This window comes from Chiloscyllium punctatum, chromosome 5 (assembly GCF_047496795.1).
Source record: "Chiloscyllium punctatum isolate Juve2018m chromosome 5, sChiPun1.3, whole genome shotgun sequence".
Classification (NCBI taxonomy): domain Eukaryota; kingdom Metazoa; phylum Chordata; class Chondrichthyes; order Orectolobiformes; family Hemiscylliidae; genus Chiloscyllium; species Chiloscyllium punctatum.
The window spans coordinates 95,380,705-95,405,578 of NC_092743.1; the positions used below are offsets into that span (position 1 = coordinate 95,380,705).

The following is a 24,874-nucleotide window of genomic DNA, read 5'->3' on the forward strand; positions in this document are numbered from 1 at the left end:
TGGAGGCTCACTGATGATGTCACCCAGTATGGTGACAAAACGTCTGAAAATGAACCTTCCAGCTCAGCGAGCAAACATACATCCACATCCATGCATTCACCTGCTCTATCCTCATATTCCTATCCTCACTAGCTTGTGGCACTGGGAGTAATCCAGATATTAATACCCTCAAAGACCTCCTTTATAAACTCCTGGTTAACTTTCTATATTCTACTTTTAGAATCTCATCCTTTTCCTTTCCTATGTGATTAGTTCCAACGTGTACAATGACCTCCAGCTGGTCCCTCTCCCCTTTGAGAACATTCTGCACCCTCTCTGAGATATCCTTGATCCTGGCACCAGGGAGGCAACACACTATTCTGATTTTTCCCTGCCAGCCGCATAAATGTATGTCTGTGTCTCTGTTTGTACAGTCCGCTATCACAATCAATGGCTTGGAACCCAACATACCCCTCATTATATTAGAGTCATTCTCGGAGCCAGAAACCTGGCTGTTCATGCCACGTTCCTCTGAGAGTCCATCACCCCTATATTTTCCAAAACAGCATAATTGCTTGAGATGGGGATAGCCACAGGAGACTCCTGCACTACTTGCCTCCCCCTACTAGCTTTCCTGCAGTTAACCCATCTACCTAACTATACCTGCAACTTTTCTCCCTACCTATACCTGCCATCCGACACATCCACTAGCTCCTGTAAATTCCTTATTGCCTCTAACTGCCACTCCAACTGATCCATGTGATCTGATAGAATTCACAATCAAAGATACTTCCTGCAGACATAATCATTAGTAACATGGAAACTCTCCCTAAACTCGACATCCATTAGGAAGAGCGTCGTTTCGTGGCTAGTTGGTGTTCATGGATGCGGATCGTTAGCTGTCTTCCTGTTTGTCCTATGTAGTATTTTGTGCAGTCCTTGCATGGGATTTTGTACACTACATTGGTTTTGCTCATGCTAGGTATCAGGTCCTTCGTTCTGGTGAGTTGTTGTCTGAGAGTGGCTGTTGGTTTGTGTGCTGTTATGAGTCCTAGTGGTCGCAGTAGTCTGGCTGTCAGTTTGGAAATGCTCTTGATGTATGGTAGTGTGGCTAGTCCTTTGGGTTGCGGCATGTCCTCTTTCTGTTGCCTTTCCTTTAGGCATCTGTGGATGAAATTGCACGGGTATCCGTTTTTGGAGAATACATTGTTCTTCTTCCTCTTTTTGCAGTTCTGGTGTACTGCAGTGTGTTGTGACCCTTTTGAATAGTGTCTTGATGCAACTTCTTTTGTGTGTGTTGGGGTAGTTGCTTTCGTAGTTCAGGACTTGGTCTGTGTGTGTGGCTTTCCTGCATACCTTTGTGGTGAATTCTCCGTTAGGTGTTATCTGTACCACGAAACGACATGACCAGCTATCCTTAGTAGCCACACACGCAGATGACAAGCAACATGAATTCGACTGGGACAACACTACTATTAAAGGACAAGCCAAACAGAGAACAGCCAGGGAATTTCTAGAGGCATGGCACTCATCCACAGATTCAATCAATAAGCACATCGACCTGGACCCAATATACCGACCACTGCAACGGACAGCTGGAACTGACAACCGGAAGCGGCAGATTCAAACCACTACAAATAGCGGAGGAAAGATCACAGAAGCACTTCACAGGAGGCTTCCAAGCACTGAGGATGTCACCTAGACAGGGGACGAAACGTCTGCAATACAAATTCCCAGCTCAGTGAACAGAACCACAATAATACCTATGGCTTATATATTTAATATTTAATCAAGACACAGATCTTAATAAAACATATAATCAAGAAAGAACTCACTCTACTCACTATTGTAGATTTACAGCAAGGTTACATTTAAAAGCTATGCACTTATTTGTTCTTGTGGTGTGAGCTCCTCTACAAAGGTTCCTCCAAAGTCAGCTGTGACTTTTGCTGTTTATTAATTTTTCCAAGACACACCCCAATGTCCACTGATACTTGAACTCAAACAGCAAAGGCAAAGGCAGTAACTGTGCAGATTCACAGCTGTGTCAGGCAGCAGCATAGGTTTCTTTCTCTGACCATGTGGACCTTGCCTTTGATTGTCTTCCTCAGTTTTGAAGTGCTGTTGTTTTGATACTTTTTCCCCCAAAGATCCAAACAATGCAACTCGGGGCTGACTGGCCATAGCTAGTTACTGTGCACAAGAAAATAAAGGGTGACGGGATATCTGCTTCTGGGCAGTTATTTCAGTGGCGACAGGAAGAAAACTACATTCGTGAAGAACATTTGCTTGCAACAGTCATCTTGGAGTCGGGGTAAGCATTCTGGCATCATGCCACGATTAAGGAAGCTTGATTTGTTTGATCCTGGGCCATGTATGTGGAACGGATGTGATATTTTTTCCAGGCAAATGACATTTGGGCAGATGAAAAGCAACAGGTTTTCCTTCTGACTGTTGTGGACCTGTAGTATTTTCTGTTGTTAGGGTCTTAACTTTCCCAGAGGCAACACCACTGAAATGTTCCAAGAGTTGATGGAATTGGTTAAGGAATATTGCAACCCCAAACCTCCTCTAATTCTGGGATGCTATCGGTTTTATTTGGCATTTAGAGAACGAGCAGAATCCGTATCTGGATTTTTGATGATATTAAAATGATTGGCAGAGGCATGTGATTTTTGGGTTAAGCCTGAATGAGATGCTGAGAGACCCTTTGGTATGTGAGATTGTTGATGTAACCATGCAGAAGTCCCTATTAGCTGGAGCTCAACTAGACTTCAAACAGGCACTACAGCTGGCTTTGTTATCAGAAAATATGGCAAGTGAAGCGTGGGAGCTACAGGGCATGCCAATGGAACTGGATACACTCATTTATCTGACTGCACTTGGGGAACACCACTTGAGAGTAGGCAATTGCAGGGTATTTCCTGAGCAGAGGGACACCAGGCCATCCCACAGCAGCATCTCACAAAAAAGCCAAGCTTTGGCCAAGTGGCTAAAAAGGCTCTTCAGGATCTGGGGCAGCAAGCCATTGTAGTTGTTGCTGGTATGCAGACTTGAAAACAGCAAAGAAGTAGTACAAGGCCTGACTTGAGCAAGAAAACTCATTGAACAGTACCCAGGAGAATGCACACTCTGGAAAGACCCTTTACATGTGGGTTGGAACAATTAAATTGCTTTGTGACATTCAAATTCTATTAAAATTAATGTTTGGTTAAATGGTCACACAGTTCTCTTGGAGGTCTATATTGTAGCAGCTCTGTCAGTATTTGCAGAATCTGTCTTTAACAAGATTTGCTTGGTGCTTCAACCCTTAAGTTTGAGCAAGACCTTAGCCATACTAAGAATATACACTGGGGAACCATTAAGAGTATGGCTTCGGTTCCAGTCTCCTATGAGAAGCAGTTGGTGCAATTACCACTAAGAGGCTCAGCCTACTGGGTCAGAATTGGTTGAACAAAATTTACTTAGATTAGCTCAACACTTTGCAATTAGAAAATAGCTGCCTCAGTCAAGTCTTAGTGAAATACCCAGGACACTATCAAAAGGCCCAAAGCCATATTTCATGTTGACCAAGAAGCAATTCCATGATTTTGCAAGCCCGCCCAGTGTCATTTGCTTTGTGGGCAAAAGTAGAGATGGAAATCAGGTGGTTGGAGAGAGAAGGACTCATCAAACCAGTGCAGTTTGCAGAATAGGCAGCATCGGCTGTGAAGCCTGTCAGCTCAGATTGTTTTTGTGGGGATTTTAAGCAAATGGTAAACCACTTCTTGCAACTGGATAATCCTTCACAAAGAGGACTTATAAGCAAAGTTGGTGATGGGGTGAGCTGTGCTTTATGAAGCTGGACATGAGCAATACCTACCTGCAATTGTGACTGGATGAGGAGTCCCAGAAGTACGCCACAATTAACACTCACAAGGGTTCATTTAATAAAAAAGACTGCCATTTTGGAGTATCATCGACCTGCACTCTTTTCCAGCAGTTGAGGAGAACATTCGACAAGGGCCATCCCAGGTTGTCATTTATCTGGAATGGAAGAATAATAAAAAGCACTTGGAGAACTTGAACGTAGTGCTTAAAGGTTTCTCCCAGACAGGCATATGCCTTAGAAGGGAAAAATGTATGTTCCAGGCACTCAAGTGAGCTACTTGGATTACAGAATTAACAAAACCTGGTTACGCACATTGGAAGAGAAAGTGAGAGCAATAAAAGGCTCCCACATCTGTACCGGAGCTTAGGTGTTTTCTTGGGTTAGTGAATTATTATGAAAAATTCAAATGTAACTTGGCCTCTGTTTGGCACCTTCACAACTGCTATTGCACAAGGGTCAGCCTTGTAAATGGTTGCATAGCCAAAAAGCAGCTATCGTCATCTAAGGTGTTGACTCGCTACAATCCGAAGTGAGGTGATGCTGATATGTGATGCTCCTCCTTATGGTATCAGGGGATGTGTTGGCACACCGGTTGCCCAATGAAGAGGAAAACCCAATAGCGTATACTTCCTGAGCTTTGGTTGATGCCGAACAAAATATGCCCAGGTAGTGAAGGAAGGTTTGGCAGTCATCTGTGGTGTGAGGATGTTCCACCAGTACCTTTACAAATGGGAATTGTCATGGTCACAGATCATAAACTCCTGCTAGGGATATTGAAGGAAGACACAGTCCATGATGAATGCAGCCTTGATACCGTTACTGCCGGAAGAAGATGAGAAAACTCTCCTAAGGTGCTCCGGGCGCAAGAGATGGGCTACACACCGCCCGTGTCAGAGTCAGAGGCAGAGGAACCGGACTTGGGGCAATAACATTGCAGGAAAAGCTACAAACCTGGCCTATATCCTCGAGCTTTTTTGTGGCGGGGGAAGGAATGTAGTGATTGAAACCAGGTGGATCTTCTTGACTGAGATCCTTGATTGGCCCAGGTTAGCAACCCCAGTCAGGAAACCCTAGCTGACCAATATAAACAAGAGATCTAAAAAAACACAGGGGATTTGACTCCAAGCTAGTTGGCCACAGTAAGTATACTGTGCACTCATAAATAAAGGATGACTTGGTGATGGGGCCCAGCCTCTGTGCAGTTATTTCAATTATGAAGTTAAAAAAAATCAAATTAGAAATCCAACATGATTTAATTTTTTTCTCCCACTCCTCTAATGTGAAAGGCACTGACACATTCTATTTTACACTATCAGTGGGGTTCTTGCGTCCCTATCAAGCAGCAGTTCTCATGTCTCAATAATGATTGTTAATTGGCTATTTAACCATGAATGGTTAAGCTAATGCTATCTGTGTCCAACATTAACAATATGCATCCTCCTCTAGTGATTAGAAACAGAAACATCACTTGGTTTTAACTAAATGGCCCAGGATTGCAGAGGCCAATTATTACGTTGCTGCCACTCATTCAGCACTCTATAGCTCAACAGCCTAGACATTACAGCATGTTTACCATAATTATTTCTATAGTTCTATAATCTTAGTTGTTAATTTAGCTTGCATTGTTGAAAAGCTAGTGATTTAGAAGGTGGCATTTATAACTTCATAATATGATCAAGCAAAAAGGGGAAATTGTGCCTGGCAAATTTATAGGTAGGATAGGTAAAGGTGAAGCAGTGGATGCAATATATTATAAACAGGGGATTTAGCATCTTCTCAGTTGAGGGGATTGACTCTAAGCTGGCTAGCTACAACCAGTCTACTGTGCGCAAGTAAATAAAAGTGACTTAGTGATGGGATACCAGCCTCTACACAATTATTTCACAGACAAATATGATTTTGGTACAAACTGACCAATAACATCAATGCATGTTCCCCCTGCCAACCTTGGTGAAGAGAAGGTACTACCAACAAAGTGCTCTCTTAAAATGGGACAAGACATTTATGTGTACATGCCCCCCATGTTTTGAAAGTTTCAATCAAGAAAGGAAATATCCTCTTAGGAACACCTAACAAGCGGTTAAACAAGATTTGTTAATAAACTGGAAAACAAGAGTGTTGAGCATTGCGTAACATATTCACAGAGAAAAAAAAGGGACAGCAGCCTGTTGCGACCTTTTATATATGGATATACAAAGCTAAAGTTGCTATTGTTTTCCATTAGTGAATAAACTGTTTTAGTCTATCCTGCAAAGGTATGTGTTCATATTCAACATCACAAAGTAGCCGATCATATTATGACATTATTGTTTGCTGTACGCAGATTGAATCACAAGCACCAACAGCCAACCAGTATTTCATTGGTTCTCAAGTGGCGCTACGTCAATGCAACTTGTCTTTCCCTGATCGAACTGCAGCTCTTTCTTTAATGCGGGCGGGGCGCACTGTCGAATCAGTTTGTATCGTACCTCCCTCCTTTTGCTTCACCAAGGGAACAGTGTGTAGATCTGACTGATCGGGAACTGGTTGTGACTGGATTAGAGCCGCATCCGCCGGTCACTCTCGCTGTAAAATGGCGGCGGTCGAGGCCAACATCGAATATTCGAAAAGGCTCCAGAGCCGTTTGGAGCGCGTGAGCGAATTGTCCGAGTTCGCGCGGGAATGCGGTCACTCCATCAACGGCATCCTGTCTGAGCTGGGCTGGAGCGGAGAGAGCCTAGGCCTCGGCATCCCTCTCGCCGGGACAGAGCCGGTATGATAGGCCTATTACGATGATCACACACCTACCCATTGTAAGGAGAGGAGGAACAGTCTGCAATTAGCCCAGTTACAGAGTGTACACATTGATGTAAACATATATCTAATTTGCATGAGAGGTCTAGTCTATAGCTAGCCTTTACATATAGGTCGTACATACTCTTGTATACAATTGACGAGGCCTCTGCTATCATAAACCTATATGTAGGAGAGGCCGCGTGTGCAATCGGTTTTCTGATAAAGTCGGAAGTCACATGACATCAGGTTATAGTACAACAGGTTTGTTTAAAATCAAGCTTTCAGCATGTTGTTCGTTCGTCGAGTGAAGTCATTATTTTAGATAAACCTGTTGGACTATAACCTAATGTCTTTTGACTTTGTCCACTCCAGTCCAACACCAGCATCTCCACATCTGATAGTATGTAAATCAGAGAAACCTGATCTGCAGTCAATACACAGTCCAGACTGGTCGATTTTATATATATTTGCACGTGCAGTAGTTACCTGTATGCTTGCATAAATTATAATATGCACATAGTAGGTGAGTCAGGACAAGGCAGAGGTTGAGTTTTTTTTCACGAGTGTGATGAGGGTCTTGAACTCGTCTGAAACAGTAGTAGAACAGAAACCCTTACCACTTTAAAATAAAGTGTTTAAGCATTTGTAGTCCCAAAGCCTGCCTAGTTATAGAATGAGAGCTGAAAGGTGGAGTTAGACTGGATAGGTTTTGGGCTGATTTGGTCTCTTTCTGTGCTGCAAATCTTTGTAGGCTATACAATTGGGCATTTTAGGATTCACTGTTGTAGAAGAGGTTTAAACAAACTTTAAGACCATTAGACATAGGAGTGGAAGTAAGGCCATTCGGCCCATCGAGTCCACTCCGCCATTTGATCATGGCTGCTGGGCACTTCAACTCCACTTACCCGCATTCTCCCCGTAGCCCTTAATTCCCCGAGACAACAAGAATCTATCAATCTCTGTCTTGAAGACATTTAGCGTCCCGGCCTCCACTGCACTCTGCGGCAATGAATTCCACAGTCCCACCACTCTCTGGCTGAAGAAATGTCTCCGCATTTCTGTTCTGAATTTACCCCTTCTAATTCTAAGGCTGTTGAGGTAAAAACAATGACTGCAGATGCTGGAAAGCAAATACTGGATTAGTGGTGCTGGAAGAGCACAGCAGTTCAGGCAGCATGACCTATCACCTTCATCTCCTCCCCCACTCACCCATTGTACTCTATGCTACTCTCTCCCCACCCCCACCCTCCTCTAGCTTATCTCTCCATGCTTCAGGCTCACTGCCTTTATTCCTGATGAAGGGCTTTTGCCCGAAACGTCGATTCCGCTGCTCGTTGGATGCTGCCTGAACTGCTGTGCTCTTCCAGCACCACTCATCCAGTATTAAACAAAGTATTGCATGTCGTGAGTGTGGTGCTGGAAAAGCATAGCAGGTCAGCAGCATCTGAGGAACAGGAGAATTGACGTTTTGGGCAATACCCCTTCATTATATAGCACATGCCTGTGCTATATCTTAAAATGTATTTTACTTTTTATACCTTCTACATTTAAAACAAAAAACACTTAACTATGGCCAGTAGGCTGCATTTATTGCATGAGTCCCAAGATTGAGAACTTCAAGTTCCATTCGCAAGCATTGCAAAATCTAGGTTGATACTCCTTGTGCATAACTGAGCATGACTTTTTAATTCACTCCTGGAATGTGGATATTGCTGGCCGGGCTAGCATTTATTTCCTGTCCCTCGTTGTCCTTAAGATGTGGTGAGCTACTTTCTTAAACTGCTGCAGTCTGTGTGCTATCGGTAAACCCACTTAAGCTTTTAGGCAGGGAATTCCAGGATTTTGCCCCATTTACAGTGAAGGAACAGTCATATGATTCCAATTCAAGATGGTGAATGGCTTGGAGGGGAAATTGGTGGTTTCTCATTTGTCGACTGCCCCTGTCCTTCAACATGGAAATGGGAAGATGTTGTCTAAAATGGTGTATAGAAGGAAATCATTCAGTCCATGTCCAAACAGGCCAAAAAGGAGATGTCCAGTCTAATTCCACCTTCCAGTTCTTGGCCCATTATCCTGTAGATTACAGAAGCTCAAGTGTATATCCAGTTTTAAAATGTGATGACAGTTAAGCCTAGGCCCCTGTCAGCCCTCTTGGATAAGAGTAAATTATGCCATGGTTCTCTTTGGAAGAAGAACATAAAAGTAAACTGCCATTTTTAACTAGCAGTTAAAATTTCTCTAAAAGGACATGTTATTCAGTGATTATAACTTTGTTTGAGGAAGTTTGCTGTTTATAGTTTGGTTATTGCTTTATGTTACAACAATTATAATGCTTCACAAATACTTCAAATTCAAAAGTGCTTTTAAAAAATGGATACAACCATCAAATTTTTTTAGGTTAAAATGAAACCATATTTGTAAACAATAAACCAGATTTAACTTGAAACAAAAGTTTTTGAAAAAGTACAAGTTATTAATACATCAGGTTGTGAATTAAATTAAAAGGAAGAATATTTATTGTAAAGTGAAGGGGCATTGTGTTATATGACACTTTTCTTTGGTGTTTAACCCAATTTTACCTTGGATTATTGGGTTTCATTAGGTTAAACTTTCCTTTTAGCTCTGTCTGAATGTAGAGTGTTTTGTTTTATATCGAGCTTTATTTTCTCTGTTTATTACAATTTAGAAATATCTTGGATGTAACCCTTTCTTCCCTATAACCTTTTCAGCCTGATCCCATTGTTACTTGCCCATTCGATGCGAATCACAGGCTTTTAAAATCATCACTGGAAAAACATACTGCATCTTGTAGGCTGAGGAAGCTGGAATATTGTCAAGAAGAAGAGGTCTGTATGCAAGTGTTCAAAATATAGTTGACTAATTGTTCATGACATAATCCAGGTGCAAATCAGTTTTTGTTCAAATAACTTTGATTTTCAATTTTCTAGAAAGTAATAATTTTTGCATCAGAGATGCAGATTAGAAATGTAAAAATGTTGCAATTTGCCCTTTAAATTTAATCTGTTCATTTATTCCATGATGGTCACATCATGGTATTTTTCCATAGTGATTTTTCAGGTGGTGTATTTTTTTCTGATCTACGACTTCAGCTCTTTTATCAATTTCCTGTTAAAGTTAATTTGCATTGCTGGCTCCATGGAATAGAATGGGTTATGAGGCAATATATCTGGAATAGTAGAGAGAGAATAACATACAGGTTTTTAACTGCAGCACAGATATTTATATATAAAGGATAGAATTTAGAACATTACTATTTCCATATAACTATTTAAACTGTATCAATCATAGAGAGCTCCCTGAATTGTTTTCACAGTGAAACTCAACATTACCCTTCTGCTTTTGCCTTTCCCTTTCAGAATGTAAGCTAAAATGTAAATAATTTTTGAAATAATAAAAAGGACCCACATGCTAAGAATGCTTTGTTATACCTGAGTCAGGGTTTGTAGTGAAGTATGTAGTACGTGAAGTTTGGTAAATGTGATTTTTGTGAAATAGTAAACTCTAAAAATGATTTACTTGAATAGACATATTTGTAGGACAATCCTTTTTTTTAGAAGGCATGTTGATTGGTATTTTAGATGCAAAGAGTAATGTTTCTAACATTAAAAGGTTATCCCAGAATTTTTGGGAATGTGTTAAATATATGATTGTTAATAAGTAATCAATCATAGCTCATCTTTAAATTTTCATTTCTGTATAAGTTCATGTTTTAATTTTATGATCTTTTCTTGGTTTGTTTTAATGTTTAGGCTGAAATGTATGATCCCTCATTTGCCTATGAGAATACTGTGGTATCGGCATTCAAAATGGGTAAGTATAACAACATTGGTTTCAAGGTTACTCATGTATCTTCTAGGTTTCATTTTCTTGATAAACTGATTTCATTTAATAAGCTTGTAATAATTAATGACTATACACTTAAAACATAGAAATGATAGGTACCTATTTTACAAAGAATTGGAGGATATAAGGCCCAAAAGAAGACCAGTTGGCCTTATCAGTCTAGACCAATTCTCATGCTGCACCTCAGCCTTCTCCCATTTTTTTCCTTCTCTAAATTTATCACTGTAGCCTTTATAATTTCTTTTCCCACGTATGCTCAACCAGGTTCTCCTTCAATGCATCAACACCATTCACCTCTTAATGCTATGATAGTCTGTTTTGTATTTTCTCCGTTCTTTGTGAAGAAATTTCCTTTACCGGATTTCTTGGTGATGATCTTAAATTAATGGCCTCTAATTAGTCTCCTCTTCACTATAGGAAATGTTCTGTCTGTAATTCTGTCTCTTCAAACCTTCCATAATTTTCTCCCCTCAGCCTCCACTTAAAGAGAAGAATGTGTACCCAACATTTCCAGTATCATCCTTGTGAATCTTCTTTGCAACTTTTCCAGTACCTTCTATATCCTTTATAGAATATGGTGGTCAGTGGGCCTGGGGAGAAATCCTATTGGAACACTTGCTATGTGGTGCCATAAGAAAGTGGCAACCAATACTATTTGTCAAAAGTATTGTATTTTAGTCCTTGCCTCAATAGAAATCCCTAATGCATCGTTTTTTTTTGTATGATCTATATTATTGAAAGTTTTTCTGTCTCAAATATGATCTTTCTATCAATGAATTCTCGATTTTTTTTTGAGTACCAACAAACCCCATTTTAAAAAACAGGATTATTTTAGTTGCTGATTGTGGAGCTAAAGGCTTGACACTTCTAACGTGTAGTTAACGTTTGAATCTTTTCTCTGGGCATATGTATTCGTATTCTGGATGTTACATTTTCCATGTTAAAAACACAATTAGGTACACATTTTCTGAGCAAAGACCAACCGTCTCTGTACTTTTTTGAATATTTGATTTGATTTGTTTGTTTATGAAATGCCATCACTCTGCATAACAGAATTGAGGGAATCGTTTTTGGTTCTATTTAGATAAAGATTTGCAAACTCAGATAATTCAACAAGCAAAAAGTAAAGCTCCATTTGGAAAAGAAGATAAAGTGTTTTCTCAAGGTGAGAGTATTCATGTTTTTCTCGTCCGCTTAGAATACGATTTCAATATGCTTTTGAAGTTTTCTTTTTAAAAAAACTGCGATTTAAATAGGGTGTTAGTTAGCATACCTAATCACAAGATGGTGCCACTGTAAAATAGTCTTCTTGAAATAGTTGGAACAAGCCTTTTGGCTGAACTATTAGTTATGTTATCAGTGATAACTGATTAAGACTAGGCTTTCATATTTCAATTGCTACCAATCAATATGTATATAATGTACAGAGAGATTAAAATGTCATTGCTATTATGAACATTGAGATAAAGCACATCAAGTCTATCAGTAATCGCTCTGTCCATTAAATGATACGATCTCCTGCATGTTTCTTGTCACTGCTACTAATGCAAATCCTAGGGAAGACAAAAACAATTATGAACAATTTCAGGACGCACTCTTGGGAAATTCTTTTTAAACTTCAAATGCCTAGCTTGTTCAAGATATATTATTAAATGATGCTAATCCTTCTCCTAGTTCTTACGCACAATGAAAGATTTGGCTTGCTTTAGTTTATCAAGACTAAAATTATTTTGTTTTTCTTGGATGAGGCTATCACAGAATAAAGATACAAGTTGAGCTACAAGACAACCGTGAACCAATTTAAAGGCGAAGATGGGCCCATGTTGTGCACTATAGACAACCAGAGCCCATTATCTGCTAGCTTATTTCAAAGTTAACAGATTTCAGACCCGTTTCTGAGGCCCTTTAACAGCATTGTCTGCAAAAATGTCTGAAATTTTGTTTAAAGATTCAAACATCCTCTCAAAAGTAGCTGTATGTTAAACCTGTATTTTTATCCTCCTGAATGTGAATAGAAATTGTCTTCTCCTTGTACTAATATAGAAAATCATTTTAGAATCTATTCCTTTTGAGGGCTTTAAGTACCACAATAACATCACTGTTCAGCTTCATTTTCTTCCTCTTTAATGTGAGAAGCCCTGGTACTGCTTGCCTTTCTCCATTAATGAGATGTCCAAAACTATTTATCAGAAGACAGAAGAACCTTGTGTTTTAATAATCGTGATAGCTATTCCAGTTCAATCATAACTTAATCCTGTAATTTGTGGTAAATGCCCTCTGTTGAAATTGATCATGCCTTCTATTGTTAATCCTTGTTATGGTTGTGACTGAAATTATTCAGTCTATTATGCAAATACATGGAGATAATTAACTCAAGTTTGCAGAGTTCGGTATTTGTCAAAAGCCATTCAACTTTCATTTGTGGTCAAAACATTCTAAAAATAGCACAATAAAATTGTATAGCAAGACCTCAGTTTTCTTTAATGCAAAAACTTGTGTCTTGCTTGACCTGAAATTTTTCCTATACTAGCCAGTAGTAGTGTATGTGTTGGAAGTGGGGTAGGTTAGTTTAATTGGCTGGAAGACAGGTTTGCAGTACAGAGTAACACCAACAACATGGATTAATTCCTGCACCAGCTGAAGAGGACTGTTTTTCTCAACCTCTCTCCTTACTTCAGACATGTTGACCCTCAGGTTAAACTACTACCAGTCATCTCTCTAATGAGAGAGCAGCCCAGTGGTCTGGTTGGACTGTGGCACCTTTACTTTGTTGAAGATTGGATTTCTGTGTTTACTATTTTGATGATCCCTCTTATTGACCCTTGCAGTACAGAAATGCAGTTCAAGAGAAAACCGAAAACTATGTTTTATGTAAGCTGTCATCAGTTTGGATGAGCGAGGAAAATCTTTTTGTAAATTTTAATTCCTACTCTTAAAGGACCATCTCTAATGAAAATGTCAAAATAACATTTGCCAATGGCTTTGAGCAATAAAGTACAATTGCAGTTGCATTCTAGTTTACTTTACTAATAATTAGAGACGTGTTTGCCCTAGTTAACTCTCCATTATGGCTGTTCTTCTCAATTGATAATGTATTGTATTTGCGAGATGTAGGTGCTTTTTTTTTCTTTTTGTTTGAAACAGTTGCACGAACTTTATAATAATCGTTACCACAGAGAAATCTTTTTCGTAATATTTGGTAGCATGTTATGCCTTTTTCTCTTCCCCTCTGGATATTTCAGGACTTTTGATTGGCAATGAGGGAGAGTAGGTATGCAGTTAGCTGGAGGCTGATACAAGTGACAAAACAAGCAATTTATGTGAAATGTAGCTGCACAAGCTTCACAATATGTGCCCTTCCACCCAACGTGCATAAAAGATTTTGCCTATCAAATATGTGGAATTAAAATTTTGCTTCCTTCACACTAGTTGTTAAATTTTGGTTCCTATAGCTAACGACAAACCTCAGCTCATGCTTTGAACATAGTTCTAACATTGTTACAATGACAGTAAACTACTTTACTGTAATTATGTTGATGCACATTTCACTAAATAGTTGGATTCCTTTTTGAACATGATAATTTAAACTTCTTGGTTTTTCTCTTTCAGTAACAGGGGTGAGTATATTTGACAGGAATGATGAACATGAAAGAATGTTCTCCTCATATACAGATTTGCACAGAATTTTACTTGATGTCATACAGTATCCTTTTAAAATTATTATATCCTTTAAAGATGAACTTCAACTTAATGGATTGGTTAAATAAAATTAAACTATTGTATTAAGAAATTTGATCTGTACTTGATGTTTGCTGAATAGACCTACTCACACACAAATATGCTTTGAATATACTGCTTTTTTAGCAGATCTGTTGTTTACAGGTCTGTTTATATCTGACTTCATTAGCTGGCGCAAGAAAGGATGTTGAACTTCAATAATTAATTAACATTTTTCAAATCTAATTTTTGGTTGTTGCCATGCAAATTGACTGCTAAAGGCAAAAAATATCGTCTGTAGAGGTTGATATCCTACTTAAATATGTGTGAAGAATTCATACCAGGAAACAAAACAAAGAATTTTAACTGTGACAACAGCCTTTGTAGAGTCTTTAGTATAATAAAATGTCCCATAATCATCATCATAAGAAAATTAGTACAGAAAATAATGGAGAAAAGATTAGATCCAGTTGGTCAAAAATATAAGGTTTAAGGAGTGGTTGTGAGTGAAAATTAAAGAAGCTTATGGAGGGAATTCTGGGGCATCGGGCCTGGACAGTCAGTGGCAAGGCCACCTAAAATAAGCCTGAAGGAATTGGTGTGCAAAAAGCAAAGTTGGAGGAGTACAGGACTTTCAAGGGTTCATAGGAATGCAATAGTTTAGAGACATAGGGCAAAGCTTTAGCTGAATTTGAACAGAAAGATTGAAAATTTTAAAATCAAGGTGTTGAGGGATTTGGAGGTAAGGCCTGTCATTGAGTCAGAAGTGAACAAAACCAGTTATAGTGCAGGTTGCAAAGCTTTGGATGTTAATTTATGGAGAACAGTAAACTTGCCTGGAGGCCTTGGGAATGTTTGAGTGGAGAAGTAACAAAATCATAGGTCAAGATTTCCGCAGCAGAAGGGGCTGAGTTATGGAATTAGGAGTTGGTAGTCTTGAAGAGATTATGGTAACAGAAGTTTTGGGTCAAATAGAATGCTGACGCTGCATGCCATTGTGCTGATTAAAGCATGTCCAGAGGTTTTAATAAATAACTAGATGGATCTAGTTTACAAAGTTAAAGAAAAACACCCACTTCATCAACATACTGAACATTGGGTAGTGCATAATGTTTATAAATGCATCTTGGGTAAGTAATTATATAAGTAATGTTACTTGAGGTAAATTGCACTGGGCAGATCTGGAACTGGTGTCTTATTTGCTCTCCCTGCTGAAACATCATAGCTTTTCACAAAATATAAAGGCTTCTTTGATACTATGATTAGAAGTTTAGAACCCGTAATCTGCATGTTTTCATGTGTGTCGTCTTGGTTTCAGTGTGTTGCATTAAATGACCAACCTTTCAATATTTCCTAGATGACCCAATATTGAGGCATTACCTTTTCCCCAGATTTCTCACATTTTTGACAGATTCACTGCAATTTTAGTTAATTTTTGACAAATATTTAGAACATCCTACTTTAAATCTATAGCAATAAGCTTGATTTATCAACAGCACATAACATTGAATTTAAAGTGTAGTTCATTTTAGTTTTGTAGAGACAAGTGGTTTTTATTCTTTGCAATGCTTCTTAATGATCTCCCAAGATACACAATCAAGGTTGTCATTTCACTTGTGCTACCAATAACATTTAATGTCAGATTGTGAAACGGCCTGAATTTGGTGTAGAGGTTATTCTTACTTTTTTTTAAACTTGTCTTTCTATCTGCTTTTTACAATCTGAATGAATTTGATTAGGTTTGAGATGGTAGAAGTCTGTGGACTGATGCATTCCACTACTAATGCCATCCTGAATGTTATTTTGGAAACAATTCAGACTTTGTGTAATATTGTGTATTAATAACGCAGAATTCTCTTTTTTTTTTGGATGAAAAGCTGCTTTGTAAACTACTATTTTTGCCTGGGTTTCAATTTCTACTTCCATTCCATTTTTTAATTGCTAAGGTAGAATAATCTGGACTGTTGATATATTGCAGTTGGTAACTGATGAAAGGATAATTCTGTGATTTAATGCTCATAATAAGGAGAACATTGAGAAGAAGTCACAGGTTTCATGCTGAGAATTTCTGCACATATCCTTGTGAATGCCGGCCCCTATTGTCAGCATTTATTGTAGAATCATCCTGAATGTTTATTCAATGATGTGACCAGATTGCTTTGAGTATGTTCAGTGGTAGAGCATTTGACCGTAGATCATAAGGTCTCTGGTGTCCCCTTGGGTTAAATCAACACTCATCCAAGGCCGTTAAAGCTTTTTTGTTTTTCCGTGGGTAACGCGCAAAGCCTGTAGTTTCAGTGGAAGTGTTCCAGTTGGTTGTGCTGGTTTTGATACTTCCAAGAGTTCTAACTAGTAGCCTGATCATGCCATGGTAGCTTTGGTATTGACGATTTGCTTTGGAACTCTAATTATATCAAGATTGTTTATATTCTCAATACTACTGGACTTGCTGTAAATGTGAAACAATTTTTGTATATTCAAAATTTGACAATTTTGAAAACGTACTTGCTCATCACTAGATTTTTTGATCTCTGAATTTATGAAATATAAAAATAAATGCTTTCTCTTTTGTGTTATATGCATACAGTAGGCCATTTTCATTCGGGAATTGGACATTTGCACAATTTTTGGAAAATTATGTAAAGTTTAGGAGTAACTGAGTAAACTGTTAATATACATAGGTGATTATTCGTCAGTACCTTGTGAGGTTCCTGAGAATCATAAGCGTTTCATCTGTGACCTAACTCCTGCTGATCGCCTAGCTATCTATGAACATGTTGTTCGAGAAACCAGTCAGCAAAGAACTAAATCTTTTGAAAATGATGGTGATTTATACGTGGACCTTGCTGCAAAACTCAGCCGAGGTTTGTATTTAACTTTTCTTTTAACTCTTAGCTTAAGATAGCCAGTGTATTCATATAATATTGTAAGAAAACAATACCCAGTTTGAAGTACCGGTGTTGGATAGAATACAACGATTGTCTGTTTCCTATTTTCATGTGACTCAAAACTTTTATAAAAGGGAATGGTCGGTCTCTGGGAAGTAGTAAGAATCAGAGGATCCTTTGTGTACATGTGCTCTAGTCCCTTTCAAGTAGCAAGACAAATATATAACTGGTTAACAAGGCAAATCGAATACTTGCCTTCATTAGCTGACGCATAGTGTTTAAAAACAGGGAGGTTGTGCTGGGACCATATAAAATGTTGGTCAGGCCACAGCTGGAGTATCGTGTGCAGTTCTGAAATCCGCATTATAGGAGGACTGTGATAGCACTGAAGAGGATGCATAAGAGATTTTCAGGATGTTGCATTGAAGGCGAGGTTAGATAAACTAGGGTAGTTTTGCTTGGAGCAGATGAGACCAAGGAGGTTCAGGGACAGGATAGACAGGAATAAATTTAGTCCCTTGGTTGAAGAATCAAGACTGAGGACACACATCTAACATAAGGGGCAGGAGTTTTAGAGGGGATATGAAGAAATCTTTCTTTCACCCAGAAGGTGGTGGCAATCTGGAACTCTGCCTGTCAAGGTGGCAGAGACAGAAGCCCTCATGCATTTTAAAATATATTTAGATTTGATTCCCTACAGTGTGGAAACGGGCCCTTCAGCCCAACAGGCTCACACTGAAGAGTATCCCACCCAGACTCATTACCATACATTTACCCCTGACTAATGCACCTAACAACACTTTGGGCAATTTAGCTTGGCCAATTCACCCAATTTATACATCTTCTGGAATGTGGGAGGAAACCAGAGCACTCGGAGAAAACCCATGCAGACACTGGGCAAATGTGCAAACTCCACACAGACAGTCACCTGAGGCCAGAATTGAACCCGGGTCCCTGGCGCTGTGAGGCAGCAGTGCTAATCACTGAGCTTGTCATGCCAAGACAAACAAGGTTGTGGACCAAGTGCTGGAAAATGGGATTAAAGTAGTTAGATGCTTGCCTTTGATTGGAGCACACTCAGTGTTCCGAAGGATCTTTTTCTGTGCTTTAGACCTCTGACTACATAAATGATTCGGATGCGAGCATAAGAGGTACAGTTAGTAAGTTTGCAGATGACATCAAAATTGGAGGTGTAGTGGACAGCGAAGAGGGCTACCTCAGATTACAACAGGATCTGGACCAGATGGGCCAATGGGCTGAGGAGTGGCAGATGGAGTTTAATTTGGATAAATGCAAGGTGCTGCATTTTGGGAAAGCAAATCTTAGCAGGACTTATACACGTAATGGTAAGGTCCAAGGGAGTGTTGCTGAACAAAGAGACCTTGGAGTGCAGGTTCATAGTTCCTTGAAAGTGGAGTCGCAGGTAGATAGGATAGTGAAGAAGGCGTTTGGTATGCTTTCCTTTATTGGTCAGAGTATTGAGTACAGGAGTTGGGAGGTCATGTTGCAGCTGTACAGGACATTGTTTGGCCCCTGTTGGAATATTGTGTGCAATTCTGGTCTCCTTCCTATCGGAAAGATGTTGTGAAATTTGAAAGGATTCAGAAAAGATTTACAAGGATGTTGCCTGAGTTGGAGGATTTGAGCTATAGGGAGAGGCTGAACAGGCTGGGGCTGTTTTCCCTGGAACGTCGGAGGCTGAGGGGTGACCTTATAGAGGTTTACAAAATTATGAGGGGCAAGGATAGGATAAATAGGCAAAGTCTTTTCTTTGGGGTCGGGGAGTCCAAAGCTAGAGGACATAGGTTTAGGGTGAGAGAGGAAAGATATAAAGGAGACCTATGGGGCAACTTTTTCACACACAGGGTGGTACGTATATGGAATGAGCTGCCAGAGGAAGTGGTGGAGGCTGGTACAATTGCAACATTTAAGAGGCATTTGGATGGGTATATGAATGGGAAGGGTTTGGAGGGATATGGGCCAGGTGCTGGCAGGTGGGACTAGATTGGGTTGGGATATCTGGTCGGCATGGACAGGTTGGACCGAAGGATCTGTTTCCATGCTGTACATCTCTGACTCTGACTATAAAAACATATAGGGTCATAACATAAAATCAAGGAAGGTCACTGGGTCCAAAATATAACTCTGATTTCTCTTCACAGATGCTCCCAGACCTGAGATTTTTCAGCAATTTCTATTTTCGTTTCAGATTATAGCATGGTTAATTTTGTTAATGAATTGTGATAGACTATTTATAATCCTTTTATTTTAATGAATGTATAAATAGTATGATTGCTACAAATAAAATAAATGGCACAAAATTAAAGTTTGTAAAATTGTTATGCATAATAAATTGTGCAGAAAATGGCAACGAATAGATTAATGGTGATGCAGCAAAGCTTTGACAGATGGAATTCCATAGAGGGAGCTATGAGGTCAACAAAATTAAATGTAATATAACTAGATCAAGGTATTTACTGAAATGGAAGAGTAGAAATGTTTAAAATTTCAAAAATCACGCAGTACTCCTGGACAGTTACAAATAAAAAGGCTCATGAATATTAGCCTTTATCTCAAGCAGGTGAAATCACATGAAATGAAAATTATGCTGCAGTTATATAAAGCTCTAATTGGGCTGTTTATTTTCTGTGCATTCTACTTTAGTAATACATGCATTGAAGTATGTTGAATTGTTCTGACAAGTTGCACAGATTATGTTTGTTTCCTTGAATATTTAAATCTGAGGGGTTGGATTGAGGTTTTAAAAACTATCAAAAGAATTGATATGTAACATGGAGCAGGTGGGCAAGTCAAGAACAAGTGTATGTAAAATCAGAGCTAAGCTGTTCAGTGGGAATATCGGGACACCTCTTCACAAAGCAAGGTGGAAATTTGGAAAATTTCCCCAAAAGAATGCTTTTCAGGTCAGGTCAATTGAAAATTTCAGGATTGATAGATTTTTATCAGGCAAGAATATTGAGGGTTACAAAACCAGGGCAGATAGATGGAGTTGACATATATCTGGCATAGTCTTATTGAATGTGGAACAGGCTCAAGGGGCTGCATGACCTGTTCTGTTTCTATCTCACTTTTCTTTTTTCACTTGTGATCCTACTGATTCTTTGTAGTAACCTATTCTCGGGCAATTTGTACCGATTATTGATGAAAATTATTGCATGTGGTTGTAATAAGTAGGGTCTTTTGGTCATCTTGAAATGAAATACTTCTGAGAGTTTCTGTTCACTTATTGAGTGTCTCTAGATATAATTATAACACAACTATGCTATCCAGATATTGTCTAATAATGTTTGGGACTATGGAATTATAGTATTGTTCTCATGTAGATTAATAGTCATTGGAAGTTGCTTTGTATGTATAACCCATACTTGGATAAAACTTTGATTATACAGCCCCTTTTCTATATATAAAATCAGTTTTTATAAAACGTTTTCCACATCTAAACACAGATGATGAACAGAAAGGACCAAAGTCACATCTTGAAATTCTTGCTGAAATGAGAGATTATAAACGTCGTCGTCAATCGTACAGAGCCAAGAATGTTCATATAACGAAAAAATCTTACACAGAGGTAAGTGTCTGTAAGTTAATGATGCAGTGTCCTGTATTTCCCTTTTCTCTCTCTATCTTTACCTCTGTTCTTTCCCTGTTTATCTAATGTGCCTCATCGATAAATAAAGAATAGATGGAGGACACAAAATGCTTGCAAAAGAATAATAATATGAAGGTATTAACAAAGGGTTAACTAGGATTCTAGCATTGCAATCCTTGCATTTTTCTGTGGAAGACATTATTTCTGCAGCAAACTATAAGTATAACCCATTTTATCAGCTTGTATGTATTCTGTAATTTACTCAATTGGAGCAAAAAGAAAGAGTTCTGAAGTTGTTATTCTCCTTGAAAATTGGGACACAGATTAAATTCCGTGTCTAAAAGTGATTAATGTATGTTATTTGTAATCTCGACCACATTGCTGAAAGATTACCCAAACATCAACTTGAAAGTTAAGGATTTAGTGCCCATTTGTTTTAAACATAATTTTTGCACTTTTGATTTGTTATCTGCAAATGCCTGTTGTCCATCACAAGTAGGGAGAGGGTGCCCTCTAGATGGTAAATAATGGAGATTCACTTAATTCCACCAAAAAATATAAAATCAGAAGGTCTGAGCATGTTTTCAAAGTTGTTGTTTGCACACTTGTCAGTTTATCATTTATGAAATGTAATCTTGTTTATTTTACAATTAAATTTACAGGTAATTAGGGATGTTATTAGTGTACATATGGAAGAACTCTCAAGACAATGGAAAGACCAAAATGACTCTGGGAATTCAGAAGAGCATGATGACCAGAGCTATTCATTATCTTTGAAAAGCTCTTCAATTTCTCGCAGGTATGCAGTCTGTTGAAATTGTTTTCATTCAATCAAAAGAGTGATTAAAATTCAGATAAGGGATGAGGTGGCATGTTGATAGTGAGTGCATAATCCTTTACTCTTGCTCTATTTTAAATATGCAATAAATACCTAAAGAAAATTGAAAAACTTCTAAATGATTAAACTTTTACTCAAATACAAAAGTTACATTTTATTTGAAGCACATATGCAACAACGTAGAGCCTCACTGTCCAAAATATAAGGTCAACCATTTGACTGTTGTACGAGATGAAGTGTCATTTAAATTTGAATGCTGTACATTCACTCATAGGAGCCAATATTGAAACTATAATCAGTTTCTGTAGGACTTCATTTATCAGGAAAACAAATTCAAACATTATTGTTTAAGTAGAAATATCTAAATGTTAAATTCCTACAATGGTAAATGAAATAACACTTTTAAAATAAAATATATTTATATTTATAAATAGCCACTTCATAATACTGAACCTGATAGAGCCCACAGAGATATGTAAGGAAATTCTTGTGTGTAGTTGTGGATTCAAATATGGCAAACGTATCCATCTACCATATCATAAATATGTAAGTGGTTCTGTGCTATTTCATCAAAAAACACGTTTCATGGAATCTAACAGATGTTTGCAAGAGCTGCTGCCATCTCCACTAGGCTCAGCATCTACTTGATATATTGCTGCAGTGCAGATGTGCATGAGTTCCTCGAGTGGTACATTGGTGAATAGGCTAGCAATGTCAAATGAACTCCTGGACACTATTGTTATTGATGTGTAAACCCTGTATTGTCTTCGTAAATGTGAAGGAGTCCTTCACCATGTAAATAGAAAATATGTTCAAAACTAGTTGTAGCAATTCATCACAACTATTTGGCCAATTCATGCTGTATATGAATCCAGAGCTGCATGTAAGAATTTATTTGCACTTCTTGAGGATACTCTAGCTTTCCTGAGCAAACAACAACTTTGGAAAAACATGTTTAGACCTTCTGATTTCATATTTCTGGTGGAATTAAGTGAAACCTCTGTTATTTGCCATCTAGAGGGCACCCTCTCACCACTTGTGGTGGATAACAGGCATTTGCAGATAAACTTCCTGAATAAACCTGCTGAGGTATAACTGGACCTTAGCACATGCTATCATATAAATATGGAAGTTTGACTGTTTTCTGTGCGTAACAAATTTCTAAATTTTGTGAAGGGTGGAAAATAGAAAGATTTGAGGAAATAATAAACTAAAGTCCCAAGATGAAGAAAGGAATGTGGAATCAGTATTGCTTTGCTGACCTTTATTGGCAACATTGCAGCATTCTCCTTTCACTTTACATGAATTGAAAATCACCTTTTCATTTTATTTCTCTAATTGCGGAAATAGCCTTGTGTTAAAGTTCGCATTTACATGGGTGCATGTTTTTCTGTTATAGAAGATCTGGTGATCAGAGGTCTCCTTCAATGGAATCTAAATCTACCAGAAGTAGTAAGATTGTAGAACATGACAGCCGGAAAAAGAACCGCAGCCAAAGTCCATGTGACCGGAGAAGAAGTCCAGATTGGGAAAAAGAAAGAGATTCAAGAAAAAGAAGAGAGAAGTAGGTTTATCTCTGGTTGGGAAGTAGTTCATTTGCAGACAATTGAATCCTTGTGTGCATCTGTAAAAATGTAACATTTTTGATGAATAATTTCAGAGAACATCATCCTCGTGATGAGGACCGGCATCGAAGTTATAAACGGCGCAAGTGAACTGGAAATACGGATATAGTGAGGCTTTGGAATCCAACTTGTAAAGGAATTTATAAGTACTGAGTGCAAAGACTGATTTTTCTTTTAGAAACTGTCCTTAAGTGAATGGCCACAGCTGATTGCACAAAGTGAAAATTGTTAAACATCCAGTTGATATGACAATGAACTCATCTGAGTCACCCCATTATTACTTTAAATAATGTCTGCAGTGGTGAAGTAAAAAGTAAGAACAGTTCTCACCTGAATGTATTGTGAAAATTAATGAATGTATTTCAGTGGTAAATCTGAGTATCATGAGTTTTAAATTGTATTTCCAAATTGCTGAGTTTCATTTATGTGTGACATTGTCTGAACTGTTAAAACTGTTTACAGCACAGTACTCTTGCGTATCAATTCACCTCTGTATGATTCCCTGTTTACCAACTGTAATTTATTCATATTTTCAAGGTTATCTTTTTTAATTAAATGGTTGAACAATAAACTGAATTCAGGTGACTCAAAATGTTTATTTAGCTTCAAATACAATTTCCCTCTGGTCATATTTTGAGCAACTTTGTTTTAAATTAAAAGTAACTTTTTTTTTCACATTGAAGCAATTAACTCCTTTTATGTGCTTTATAATTAATGAATAATTCTTGGGTTACCTAATCTTACTAACTGTGAAGTTTCAGTTTTGTGCATATATAAGAAAGGGGACTAATTCAAATTTCTACATTTTAAAATAAATAAACACATACTGGGTAACAAGTTCATTGTTAATTTACTTCAAGAAAGACCTTCATATACAGATGAAAGTTTTTAATGGTGTTGTATCTTCATGATATTGAAAAATACTTTACAACAAATGGATTACACTTTGAATTGTTTTTATAGGTATGCAGACAGTCAAATCTGGCATGGCAAATGAACCAATAACTGGAATTTATGGTTGTGGAAAAACTAACTTTGTCGAATCTTTTTAGTAGTTTCACCAATGCTTCTTCTGACATATTGCATTTCCGACACTGCAGAACTCTGTTTGCACTTCAGCGAATTGTTAGTTAAAATTATTTGTTCAGCTCTTGAGGTTTGAACTTACAACTGGAAAAATCAGTGCTAACTGAGCTAAACTTGACAATTGTGGCTGTATTTACTAATTTGAATAGATTGTTTAATGCTTCACACTAAAATAAAATATGTTTTCCTAGATTTTTTTTAAACCCCTGGTTTATCCAACATTGGATTTTTGTTTCTGTGGTTATACTATAATTTGACTTTACATTGAAACTAAAGTTAAAGATTTAGAGCTTTACTGACCACTACCCTTGAAGCAATTAGCCAATGTATTCAATCTTTCTGCAGTTATTCATGCAGTGAGTCACATACAGCCAATTTACACACTGCCAACTCCCACAAACAGTAACATCATAATGACCACATAATGTGGTTTGATGGTGTATATATTGAAGGACAAATATTGGTCAGAACACCAGGGTTAACTTCAAAATAATGCTTTGGAATCAGGATGGACAGGAACTTGGTTTGTGTCTTATCCAAAAGATAAGATTAGGATTCTACCTTAAAGTGTAAATGAAGTTATGTTTTTATTGTACCTATAGGAGGACTACAGAAACATTT

General features: G+C 38.0%; 1 protein-coding gene across 1 annotated transcript; it reads left to right on the top strand.

Moving 5' to 3' along the window:
- Positions 1-6,314: 6,314 nt before the first annotated feature.
- Positions 6,315-23,743, top strand: snrnp48 (small nuclear ribonucleoprotein 48 (U11/U12)). Its single transcript, XM_072570812.1, has 9 exons — positions 6,315-6,602; positions 9,355-9,471; positions 10,396-10,456; positions 11,574-11,654; positions 16,888-17,070; positions 20,562-20,683; positions 21,367-21,503; positions 22,942-23,106; positions 23,203-23,743. Exons 1-9 carry the CDS (start codon positions 6,423-6,425, stop codon positions 23,255-23,257), a joined length of 1,101 nt encoding a protein of 366 aa, XP_072426913.1. The 5' UTR covers positions 6,315-6,422; the 3' UTR covers positions 23,258-23,743.
- Positions 23,744-24,874: the final 1,131 nt, after the last annotated feature.